This window comes from Neomonachus schauinslandi, chromosome 14, assembly GCF_002201575.2.
Source record: "Neomonachus schauinslandi chromosome 14, ASM220157v2, whole genome shotgun sequence".
NCBI lineage: Eukaryota > Metazoa > Chordata > Mammalia > Carnivora > Phocidae > Neomonachus > Neomonachus schauinslandi.
Genome location: NC_058416.1, coordinates 8,695,071 through 8,708,846, shown reverse-complemented (window position 1 = coordinate 8,708,846; position 13,776 = coordinate 8,695,071). Strand labels below are relative to the sequence as shown.

The window sequence follows — 13,776 nt, the reverse complement described above, 5'->3', positions numbered from 1 at the left end:
CTTTCTTATAATGTATTCATTTTCCTAATGCAGATCTTGCTAAGGATTGTGTGTTTACCTAGCTTTTCTTAGTAATAGAGCACATGTGAGGATGTAGTCAACCCATGGCAAAATTAAGTTCCATTAGACACCTTATATAAACCTCTGATTCCTATTCTTATTGGAACAAGATCCACATTTTAAAGCCTCTATTGTGTTTCACTTCTCAAGTTCTGGAAGTACTGCTTGTGGAAAGTTCATGCTTGATCAAGTTTATAAGAAATCCACTGCAGCAGAGCAAAGCTTGGCAGGAGAGGTGCAGAAAGGCATCTTTTCACTGTTTTGTTTTTAGGTTATGGCTTTTCTCTGGCTCTTCTAGGACATTCTCATAAAACAATTTTCTATGTTTAACATAACAGTGTGTCTATTCACATTTTTAAATCTTAACAGTTACTAGGATATTCGTAGATGATTATTACATATCTACATCATTTTTCAGTGATTCTGCATTGAAATGGAGAAAATATTTGTGTGTGAAATTCTGTAACACCAGTAAGAATTTTTTAGACTCCCCGGCTTTGGGAAATCAAGGATCCAAAATACCCATTTAGAGTTTTTACTCTGAAATCTGTAAGTTTTCTCTGCCAGAGTATAAGTAAAGTCTTTATAAATGTATTTTCCTTGTCATTCTAACATATATTGACTTATTTATACATAGATGCATTGTTCTTTTGTGATTTCCTTGCATTGCTTTTGATTCATGTTCAATCAGAAATATGTATTTTTGCCCCCTTTTTCTTGAAGTATAATTAACATATATTGTTTTATTAGTGTCAGTTGTACAATATAATGATTCAACAATTCTATACATTACTCAGTGCTCATCACAGTAAGTGTACTCTTAATCCCCTTTATCTGTTTCACCCATATCCCACCAACCTCCCCTCAGGCAACCACCAGTTTGTTCTCTATATTATAAAGAGTGTATTTTTTTTTTGTCTCTTTTTCCTTTGTTATTTCATTTGTTCTGTTTCTTAAACTCCACATATGAGTGAAATCATATGACATTCGTCTTTCTTTGGCTAACTTATTTTACTTAGCATGATACCTTCTAGCTCCATCCATGTTATTGCAAATGTCAAGATCTCATTCATTTTTATGGCTGAGTAATATTCCATTGTGTGTGTGTGTGTACACACACCACATCTTTATCCATTCATCTATTGATGGACACCTGGGTTGCTTTTATATCTTGGCTATTACAAATAATGCTCCAATAAACATAGGGATGCATATATCTTTTCAAATTAGTATTTTCATTTCCTTTGGTTAAATACCGGTAGTGGAATTACTGGGTGATATGGTAATTCTATTTTTAATTTCTTGAGGAGTCTCCTTACTATTTTCCACAGTGTTTTCACCAGTTTGCATTCCCACCAATAGTACATGAGGGTTCCTTTTTCTCTGACTTTCCTTTTTTTTTTTGAAAAAAAAAAAAAAAGTTAATTTGTACTTTATTAAAACACAACTTTTGCTATAAAGACACTATTAAGTTAATTAAAACACAAGCCAAAGATTAGTAAGAAATATTTGTAAAACATATATCTGATAAAGGGTGAATATCCAAAATATGAAAATGTCTCTTTTTAGAAAATATTTTTATTCAGCTTTATTTTTTGAAGAAGTTTTAGAGTCACCACAAAGTTGAATGGAAGTATAGAGATTTATACCTCCTACTCCACATATGCACAGCCTCCCCCATTATCAAATCTCTGACAGAGTGGTACATTGTAACAACTGATGAACTGCCTTGACACTGCATTATCACCCAAAGTCCGTAGTTTACATTAAGGTTCAGTATTGATGTTATATAGATGTGGACATATATATAATGTATCCATCATTATGTATCATATACAATATTTTCACTGCCCTAAAAATCCTCTGTGCTCCATCTGCTTATTCTTCCCTGTCTTCAGCCTCTCCTTTTACCCCCTGCAACTTCTACAAAACACTAGTATCTTTCAGTGTCTCTATAATTTTTCTTTTTCCGGAATGCCATATAGTTGGGATCCTACAGTATGAAGCCTTTTCAAATTGGCTTTTAGTAATATACATTTAAGACTCCTGCATGTCTTTTTATGGCTTGATAGCTCATTTCTTTTTTGGGCTTCATTATATTCCATTGTCTGGACATCCTTCAATTTATCCCTTCATCTACTGAAGGGCACCTTGGTTGCTTCAAGTTTTAGCAGTTATAAATAAGGCTGCAAGAAACATCCTAGTGCGGGTTTTGGGGTTTATTTTTATTTTGTTTTTTATTTATTTATTTTTTTTGGTGCAGATTTCTGTGTGGATGTAGTTTTCAACTCCTTTGGGCAAATACCTAGGAGTATGATCACTAGATAGTATGATAAAAATATGTTTAGTTTTGTAAGAAACTGCCAAACTCTCTTTCAAAGTGGCCATATTCTCTTGCATTCCCACCAGCAATGCAGGAGAGTTCCAGTGGCTCCACACTCTTACCAGCATTTGATGTTGTCAGTGTTCTGGATTTTCACCATTCTAATAGGTGTGTAGTGTTATTCCATTTTTTTAATTTGCATTTTCCTGATGATGTATGATGTGAAGCATCTTTTCATATATTATTTCGCATCTGTGTATCTTCTTGGTAAGATGTCTGTTATCTATAGATCTTGGGCCCATTTTCAAATAGGTTGTTTTCTACTGTTGAATTTAAAGAATTCTTTGTGTATTTTGGATAACAATCCTTTATCAGATATGTTTTTTTCAAATATTTTCTTTCTGTCTTAGGCTTGTCTTCCCATTCTCTTGACATTGTTTTCCACAGAACAGAAATTTTGAATTTTAATGGTCTAGTTTATCAATTATTTCCTTCATGAATCCTGTCTTTGGCTATGTATCTAAAAAGCCATCACCAAATCCATGGCCATCTAAATTTTCTCCTGTGCTATATGTTTTCTGTGAAGTTTTACAGTTTTGTGTTTTACATCTGGTTTGTAATCCATTTTGAGTTAATTTTTTTAAGGGTGTAGTGTCTGTATCTAGATTATTTCTTTTTCATGTGGTTCCCTCTTTTTTTATTTAACTTTGGTACACATTTTATTTCAAATTAGTTCTAAGGTTCTTTACTTTTAGAAATTCTCCAAAGATTTAAAATGAAATTAAAGTAACAAAAATACATGTGACATTGCCCATTACTAAAAATCATTTATTGTTCTCTTGACTCTTGGTAAAAGACGGTGTGAGCTATCACTGAGCTGTATTTAACTGTGGACAGGTAGAAGTAGATTTTAATTTTGGAGAGAGTTTAATCCAATTCTTATTTGTGATTTTAAGACTTAGAGAAAGAATGTTAAAGGACCCTGGGGTGTGATGACATCAGTAATATGCACACTGCATTAGGTTTGAGTTGCCAGACTTTTTAATGTGAGTCTACAGAATGCTTTTCTTTTGAATTAATCTGCTGGTAGAGAAAGATGAAACAAGCCTCAAAATCCCAAAATATATCAAAAGAAAACATACTTTTGTGGTAATGTAGTACAATGGATTCAAAATGTGGTGGGTGCTACTGCAAAGGGATATACATATGTTAGTAGCTATCTGTTAGCATGGTTTGAGTATAATGAGCTCAGGATTGGAATCAGAGAGGAACTTTAGGTGAACCATAGCTTGGACTCTTTGCCTACCTTGAGAATTACCTCTACTCTTAAGGACCCCAGTTTCCTCACAGCAGGAAGTACACACTTACAGGATTATTGTAATATATAAAAATGTATCAGAAAAATGTATTACCCTCAGTAAAAGAGTAATAATCTCATATTGCTAGGAAATAGCAAGCTTCCTGCCTTTTACCTCTTACTTCCAAAATCACAGTTTGTAATGTGATTTTATGGCTGACTTGTCTGAAATGAAAATTCTGAATATTTGCGAATATATTATTGGAATATCTAGATGGTTTTAGGTGACTTCTCACTAGCCTGCAGAATGCCCCATAGTACATTCTGTTGGGGGTTTTCTCAGTTGACAGTGTCCATTTACCAAATTATTGTCATCTTGATAAAATATAAAAAATTAATATACTATTTTAATGTCATTATTTGATTAGGCTGTTAAGTTTTTTCTTTTTTTTCTTTTTTAAAGATTTTGTTTATTTGAGAGAGAGAGAGAATGAGCAATGGGGAGGGGCAGAGGGAGAGTCCCTGCTGAGCAGGAAGCCTGATGCAGGGCCTGATCCCAGGACCCCGAGATAATGACCTGAGCAGAGGACAGATGCTCAACCAACTGAGCCACCCAGGCACTCTGTTTCTTTCTTTAGAAAAAAAAATTATCACATGAAATATTTGAGTTTGGAATAAATATTTCCCCTAAATAATTTCTGCCTTGGGGCGCCTGGGTGGCTCAGTCGTTAAGCGTCTGCCTTCGGCTCAGGTCATGATCCCAGGGTCCTGGGATCGAGCCCCGCATCGGGCTCCCTGCTCAGCGGGAAGCCTGCTTCTCCCTCTCCCACTCCCCCTGCTTATGTTCCCTCTCTTGCTGTGTCTCTCTCTGTCAAATAAATAAATAAAATCTTTAAAAAAATATATATATATAATTTCTGCCTTATAAGACTAGGCTGTTAGGAAATATTTTTTATATTTTATAAATGAAAAATGGAGGCTTTCAAGATAAAGAGAATTGGGACTCAACTGTTTTTATTTTACTGGAAGTCTTCTCTCTACATCACTGCATTCACCTGCCACAAAATGCAGTGGAGCTATGCCAAGAGCAATGAGTTAAGAGTAAATCTGAGAAATCCTACCAGTGTTGGGTATGGTAAGCTAAATAACTGGCTCTTCTAGGATGCTTTCTTAATTTTGCTTTGTGTCTCATTGTTGTAATTGAAATCTAGAAAGACTGTTTCTTGGAGATTACCATTGTGTACTTTTTCCTTCCTCCAACGGTGCTTATAGATCACTTAGATAGCATGTGTCAGGTCCAGGCTGATGAACAAAATGGCATGGCTCTGGATTCATAAACTTACATTCTAGTTATTGTATTGATTAGAATCTTTGATGTTCTTTCGATAGTATTAAGCAACAATAACATTGAGTAGAAGAAAATGTTTAGAAATGACCCCATAATTCTTTTTATTAAATTTTTTATTGTTATGTTAATCCCCATACATTACATCATTAGTTTTAGATGTAGTGTTCCATGATTCATTGTTTTTGCATAACACCCAGTGCTCCATGCAGAACGTGCCCTCTTTAATACCCATCACCAGGCTAACCCATCCTCCCACCCCCCTCCCCTCTAGAACCCTCAGTTTGTTTTTCAGAGTCCATCGCCTCTCATGGTTTGTCTCCCCCTCCGATTTCCCCCCCTTCATTCTTCCCCTCCTGCTATCTTTTTTTTTTCTTAACATATATTGCATTATTTGTTTCATAGGTACAGATCTGAGATTCAACAGTCTTGCACAATTCACAGCACTTACCAGAGCACATACCCTCCCCAGTGTCTATCACCCAGTCACCCCATCCCTCCCACCCCACCCCCCACTCCAGCAACCCTCAGTTTGTTTCCTGAGCTTAAGAATTCCTCATATCAGTGAGGTCATATGATACATGTCTTTCTCTGTTTGACTTATTTCGCTCAGCAAAATACCCTCCAGTTCCATCCACGTCGTTGCAAATGGCAAGATCTCATTCCTTTTGGTGGCTGCATAATATTCCATCATATATATATATACCACATCTTCTTTATCCATTCATCTGTCGATGGACATCTTGGCTCTTTCCACAGTTTGGCTATTGTGGACATTGCTGCTATAAACTCTCACTCTTTGCAGATGATATGATACTTTATGTGGAAAACCCCAAAGACTCCACACCCAAAACTGCTGGAACTCATACAGGAATTCAGTAAAGTGGCAGGATAGAAAATCAATGCACAGAAGTCAGTGGCCTTCCTATACACCAACAACAAGACAGAAGAAAGAGAAATTAAGGTGTTGATCCCATTTACAATTGCACCCAAAAACATAAGATACCTAGGAATAAATCTAACCAAAGAGGCAAAGGATCTGTACTCAGAAAACTATAAAATACTCATGAAAGAAATTGAGGAAGACACAAAGAAATGGAAAAACGTCCCATGCTCATGGATTGGAAGAACAAATATTGTGAAGATGTCAATGCTACCTAGAGCAATCTACACATTCAATGCAATCCCCATAATTCTATCTTTAGGAATAATCACAATATTACATTTTCCACAGGCAACTCAAATGATTCTTATGTTCACACTTACTTTCAAGAACCACTGCCTGCTTGTCTAGATTTCATCTCATACTCTACCCCACACCTAATATTTCATGATAGATATCTTGGCTCTTGTAACATTCAGACCTATTTCCTGCTTCCTTTATTGGAACATTCTTGCCTTGATTCCACCACCTCTTTGACTTCTTAAACTCCAGATTTCAGCTTACATATTATTCCTTCAAATAACCTCTGATTGCCTAATTTATTGCAGGCCTTTCTTATAGCCCTCAGGGGGTTTTATCCCTCATGAGTCTCTGCCCAATTTATACCTATATATTTATTTGTATTTTGTCAATAGAATATTTGGTGCCTCTTATGTAAGAGATACTAAATAATATTTTTTAAACACCTGAATAGTTTGGGTGTTTACATATTTTTCTCAATGTTTATTTTTTTTAAAATATTTTATTTGTTTATTTGACACAGAGAGAGAGACAGAGAGACAGAGAGAGCACAGGCAGAGGGAGAGGGAGAAGTAGGTTCCCCATGGAGCAAAGAGCCCAATGCAAGGCTCGATCCCAGGACCCTGGGATCATGACCTGAGCCAAAGGCAGACGCTTAACCGACTGAGCCACCCAGGTGCCCCTATTCTCAATGTTGAATATGCATAACATTGGAAATGATTAATCAACAAATATTTTACCAATTACTCTTAATATATTTTTACATTAAAAATTCTAGAAAACATTTTTCAGTAATTCCCATATTACCTGAAATTTATTTAACAATAGTACCCCCTATTAGTTAAAATTCATAGTATATTAAAGTTAGAATGAAAATATTTTAGGATTTTCTCTTGATCACTAAAAGCAAATCAATGGAATTACATTTCAATTTGATATGATTATTAGAATTGCTTATAATAAATTCTGAAAGCTTAAAATAGTACCTGATTTTTACTTTCTTTTTAACTTGCATTCAGTTGAATGCCTTTTAAGATTTATTTATTTTGGAGAGAGAGAGAGAGAACAAGCCAGGGGAAGGGCAGAGGGAGAGAGCATATGGAGCAGACTCCCTAGTGAGTGCGAAGCCCAAGGTGGGCTAGATTTCACAGCCCTGAGTTCATAACCTGAACTGAAATCAAGAGTCCGAGGCTTAACTGACGGAGCCACCCAGGCGCCCCTCAGTTGAATGGCTTTTAATGTAATAGATTTTCATATGATTCTTAGAAAAGAATAATCTGATAAAAAATTTTATAAAATGAAAACAGAAATAAAATGGTTTATAATATTTATGATGTTCCAATTTCTACATAACCTTTGCTTTTTGGTGTGTGTTGTATACATAAATTTATGAAATAATTGCTGTGTCAATAACCTGCAAAGAGCAGATAATCAGACATCATTATTTCAGATTTGTTGTTACAACTGATAAAATCATTCCTTTCTTTTTTTAAAGATTTGGAGTTTATTCATTCAAACCATCTGTTACTTATATAAAACCTGAGTTCTACCTGTAATCTGTTATCAGGTATAAAATTGACTTCAGCATTTTCTTTTAAATGCCTACAATTCCACAAAGCCTTGACATAACATATTTGTCCTTGGCCAGAAATACATACATTTTCCTAAAATTAATTTTTCATCACCAAGTTAATGACTTTTTGTGATAGCTTTATTATTTTCATTCTGATAAGTGATGTGATGATAGTCAAAAAGTTTAAGCATTAATCTTAATAATTAAAAAAATGACATGTTGGTAATTGGATTTTGAAATACTATTTTCACCTCGTATCCCCAAATAGATACCCCACATGTTAAACCACATCATCTAAAATTTGATCCCTGGCGTGCCTAGGTGGCTCAGTCAGTTAAGTGTCCGACTTGATTTTGGCTCAGGTCATGATCTCTCGGGGTCCAGCTGGCGTCAGACTCCTCGCTCAGCCGAGATTCTCTCTCTCCATCTGCCCCTCTTCCCCCACTTGCATGCACAGGCTCTCTCTCTCTCTCTCTGTCTCAAATCTTTAAAAATAAAATAAAATAAAATTTGATCCCATAGTTTATTATATTTAATTGATAAACAAGATCTACTCCCAAGAATGTAATTTTTGTTTCCTGCTTTTTAGAAGCCAGAGCCTCTCTTAGATTTGGGAACAGAATATTTTCTACAATAATGATACAATTTTATGTATATGAAAAAGCAGATTTTAGAAATTTTTTATTAGAAAGATATTTAAATAGAAAGATTAAATAGGAAGATATTTTGAAGTCTAACATTTTTCTTCTTTTTGAAGTCTAACATTCTTAAGTTGATTTTGATTAAGTTGATTTCTCTTTTAGAATTTAAAATGTCATGAAAAATACTTTATAATAGTCTAATACTAATCAGTACTCTGCAGTCAAGCCATTTGGAACTAACAATGTAAAAATAAATAATTTCCAATTTTTATCCTTAACAGTTTAAAAATGTCTTCTATTTTAATCATGTTACATAGTTTGCAAGGCATTTTGAATAACTGATCTCTTTCAGTCCTTATAATTCCACAAATTTTGTGGGTCTGGTGTCCTCGTCTTAATTTTATTTAAAAACAGGAACAGAAAGAAGAAACATTTCAGATTCAGCCAATGAGAAAGTGACAGATCAGGACTAGGTTCCAGTTGTTTTTCTACTGTGAAGAATGGCTTCACCATCCAGATCTTTGCCATAAAATTACTTTGACATTTGGATATACATATGCCCAAATTTGTGGGAGAAATACCTATATAATTATTTTTCCCAAATTATATTATCACAATGTTTCTTCTCTAAGTAGAATATTGCTATGAAAAGTGTTTTCCTCTCTATTTAATTAATTTTACTTTTCACAAACCCTGTCACATTGGGGAATAGATTGCCCATATTGGGGAGATGAAGTTAACAGACTGAGCTTACCACATAGAATCAGTGGTGAAGTCAAGATTAGAATTCAGAGCTCAGTATAAGAATTCAGAGCTGAAAGAGCTACTAATCATTTCTACTTATATCCAAAACAAGAAAAAAAAAATCATAACAGGCAAATGTAATTCAATTCACTCTAATAATGAGCAACTATGTAAACATAATAAAACTGCATAAAATTAATACATTTGATATTGCCTCTTTAAAATCTAAATATAAAAATGTTAAAATAAGAAAAACTGACCAAAGGAGACATTAAAATTACCCTAAATCCGTTAAATCAAAACTTCTTGAGGTGGGTCCTGGTCACTGGTAACTATAAACATCTCTCCAAGAGAATCTCATGTGCAGCCTTGGTTGGGAACCATGGGGTGAAAGCAGAGGTGAGGAAGACGGAACCGAAGCCAGGCACAGGCATTGGACACGGTCCCACCCAGAGCCGAAGATGGCAGTGAACGTATATTCAACATCAGTCGCCAATGATAACCTAAGTCGACATGACATGCTGGCCTGGATCAATGAGTCTCTGCAGCTGAATCTGACGAAGATCAAACAGTTGTATTCAGGGGCTGCCTACTGTCAGTTCATGGACACGCTGTTCCCTGGCTGCATTGCCTTGAAGAAAGTGAAATTCCAGGCTAGGATAGAACATGAATACATCCAGAACTTCAAAATACTACAAGCAGGTTTTAAGAGAATGGGTGTTGGCAAAATAATTCCTGTGGACAAATTAGTAAAAGGAAAGTTTCAGGACAATTTTGAATTTGTTTAGTGGTTTAAGAAGTTTTTTGATGCAAACTATGATGGAAAAAATTATGACCCCAGCTATGACTAGCTTCCAGACAAGGTCAAGAGACTGCAGTGGCTCCCTCCCTTGTTGCTCCAGCTCTGAACAAACCGAAGAAACCTCTCAGCTCTAGCAACACAGCTCCACAGAGGTCCATTGCAACACACAGAAACACTGCAACCCCTAATGCTGGCCCGGGTGTGGTGCAAAAGAATCCTGGTGTGGGCAACGGGGATGACGAAGCAGCTGAATTGATGCAGCAGGTCACCATATTGAAACTTAGCGTCGAAGACTTGGAGAAAGAAAGAGATTTCTACTTTGGAGAGCTAAGGAACATTGAATTGATTTACCAGGAGAACAAGAGGGAAAACAACCCGGTATTGCAGAGGATCGGGGACATTCTGTATGCCACAGATGAAGGCTTTGTGATACCTAATGAAGGGGGCCTACAGGAGGAACAAGAAGAGTATTAACAGCCTGGACCAGCAGAGCAACATCTGAATTCTTCACTCCAAATCATGTGCTTAACTGTAAAATACCCCCTTTTATTATTCTTAGAGGACTCACTGGTTTTTTTTATGAGCAAACAGTACCACTTAAGTGCACTTTGCAGAAGTTTCACCCCTTTTCCAATGAGTTTGACTTAGGAGCTTTTACCCTGTAGCAGAGCAGTATTAACATCTGGTTGGGTCACCTAGGGGACAAAGAGCCTGACCATGGGGCTCACGGTGTGGATGCTGGTAACACTGATTGCTGGAGAAGGTGTTTTTATGTGATACACTGAGGTGGAGACCTCAGCAGAGAAATGTAAAGACTGATTTGAATTTTAAGCTAATGTGAAATCTTGGCAGAGAACGTTTTAATAAATAAATGCCTTAAGAGTAAAAGAAAGCAGAAATGAGCAAACTTTTTCTGTAAGGGGCCAGATAGTAAATAACTGAGGCTTTGCTGGTCATATAGTCTCTGTCCCAACAGCTCAACTCTGCCATTAATGTGAAAACAATCATATGCAAGATGTAAACCAGTGAATGTGGCTGAATTTCAATACAACTGTATTTGTGACACTGAAATTGGAATTTTATATAATGTTAATTTGTCTGAAATAGTACTTAAAAAATTTTTTTTCAACTATTAAAAAAAGAAAACTGTTATTATGGAATATACTAAAATGGCTGGGTCAGATTTGTGCCCCTGGCCATGGTTGCCAACTTCTATTCCCTAGAAATCCAATTAACCACTCACTCTGTGTGTTTGACTATATTTTATATACTCTAATTATGGATTTTATACTATTCTATTACATTCACTTGTCTTTGTTCTCAGTGACCAGCATAATATGTGGAACTTGAAAGGTATAGCAAATAAATAAATAAATGAGTGAATGAATACATGAGCTATATCCATGCAACCAGAATTGCCCAAGAAATTATTTTGTGCCTTCTCAATCGATAAATGTTCATCATTTAAGTGGAGATTGTTGGCAGAATATCATCGTTTTTCACTTGACATATTTACTTGACAAATATGGTCTGTATGGTTATAGACATAGTCTTACAAACCAAGAGGAAAGCTATATTTACCTTTGCATGGCGTGGTCTTAGGACCTTTGTGTTGTTTACAACTTTTCAGACAAATACGGTTTTCTTAAAATTATATAAACGTACGTATCTGTGAACCTTTCTTAGTGGGGGCTTTTTTGCTGGGTGCCTTGCCTTTTGGCAATTATAAGTGCTATATGTTGCCTCTTTGTGTTTTCTGTGAAGCTAGAGAGATTGCAGGCTGAAAATATCTCAGAGTGGGACAAGAGGGAAATACTTGAAACACAGAAACAAGGACTGGAAAAAGAAAATAGAAGGCTAAAGGCTCAGGTGAAAGAAATGGAAGAGCTCCTGGATGGGAAAAACAGATTCAGTGCAAACTCTCAAAGTCCTGATTTCAAGACGTCACAAATTGAACGGCAGGAAGAAAAAAAGGTATGGGTGCTCCTTGGAAGGGATGTTCTTACTCGCTATACATGCCCCCCTGATGCTTGGTCGATGCTGCCTTCCCTTTTACCCAACTCCAAATCTGAGCATTTTCTTTTGTGCTATTTAACCTCTGATCGCTTGCTCTCTTTCTCATCATAAGGTAGAATAACATTGTTCATGACTATGAACACAAGAGTTTAACAAATTTTGTATGAAAATGTTAGAATAGGACAAATCTGACAGTTTCAAGCTTTTCCAGAAGGAAGAAAAAAGTGAAGGGATGGACCTTTGTGTTTTTTGTTTCCTTTTATACTTTTGTCTCAGTATTTTCCAAGCAATTGATCTTATTTCTCAATAAGTAAATTTCTCCATTAGTTTGAACAGCTGTGGAATAAGCATTTGTCAGTAGTCATAGTATCTGCATAAACATTTCAATTTAGCTGAAGTTTACTCTCCTCTGGTTCTTTTTTAGTTTCAGAAAAATTATTTTTTAGTCAAATCATTGCATAATGTTGCAAATAGCTTTTATAGGCTATAACATAAATATTAAAGCTAGAATTAAATTCAGCGACTGACTTTGAGAACTTCAGGTTTTTGGAATTGTTTTATCCTAAGGCCAATAGACATTATTCCTGCTATAGATGGAATTTTTAAAAATAAATAGCTTTTAGGAGGGCGGAGCAAGATGGCGGAGGAGTAGGAGACCTGGATTTCGTCTGGTCTCAGGAATTCAGCTGGATAGGGATCAAACCATTCTGAACACCGACAAACTCAACAGGAGATCGAAGAAGAGAATAGCAACAACTCTCTGAACAGAAAAGCGACCACTTTCTGGAAGGTAGGACGTGCGGAGAAGTGAATCCGAGGCGATATTCGGGAGGAGAGACGGCGGGGGAGGGGCCTCCGGCGGCCGCTTCTGGCAAGTGATAGAACCACGGAACACAAAATCGGAACTTTTAAAAGTCTGGTCCGCCGAGGGACGTCACTCTGGTGGCTAAGCGGGGGGTGGAACCCTCCGGGACAGTGTGGTCTCAGGACCCTCGGGGTCACAGAAAGACCGGGGGTGCCTGAGTGTGGCAGAGCTCCCAGGTATCGGGGCAGAGAAGCCGGCTGCAGAGGCGGAGCCCAGGCGCGGGCTCTCAGCTCGGGGTGGCCATAAACCGTGATCCGCGGCACAGTCGGGCCCCTGCTCCTCCAGCAGGGACCCAACAAGCGGCAGATCCGGGGAGACTCACCTGCCTCCCCCGGGAGGAGCCGCGCGGGAGTGCACCGCAGGGATCTGCTGGGTTTGGAGACTCCACCCGGGGTCGGGTGCCAGAGATAGAAACGCGCGGTCACAGGCCGGGTGAGGACGGAGTGTGGCCGGAGACCGGGGAGATGGGAGTGACTGACGGCTTTTCTCTGGGGGCTCACTGAGAAGCGGGGCCCCGAGTTCTCGGCTCCTCCGCGGCGGAGATTGGGAGGCCGCCATTTTCACTCTCTGCCTCCAAAGCTGTACGGAAAGCTCACAGGGAACAAAAGCCCCAGAGAGCAAACCCGAGCAGATTACTTAGCCGGGAGGGGGCAAGGGCGGGGCAATTCTGCCTCCGGCAAAGACATTTGGAAACCACGGCAACAGGCCCCTCCCCAGAAGATCAGCGAGAACAGCCAGCCAAGACCAAGTTTACCCATCAATGAGAACGGCAGAACTCCAGCTCTAGGGGACTACTGCACATAGAATTCATGGCTTTTTTACCATGATTCTGTAGTCTTTCAAAGTTAATTTTTTTTTAACTGTCTTTTTTTCTTTTTTTTCTTTTTGAATTTTTCTTTTTCCCTTTTTCAACCAACATCTTATCAA

General features: G+C 37.4%; 1 protein-coding gene and 1 pseudogene across 1 annotated transcript in view; both read left to right on the top strand.

The window, feature by feature from the left end:
- Window positions 1-13,776, top strand: part of CCDC102B (coiled-coil domain containing 102B) — a 192,316-nt gene that overhangs the window by 71,882 nt on the left and 106,658 nt on the right. The window contains 1 exon segment of the mRNA XM_021686250.1: window positions 11,733-11,942. Within this exon segment, the coding sequence (XP_021541925.1) occupies window positions 11,733-11,942 (210 nt within the window).
- LOC110577167 lies at window positions 9,628-10,442 on the top strand (annotated as a pseudogene).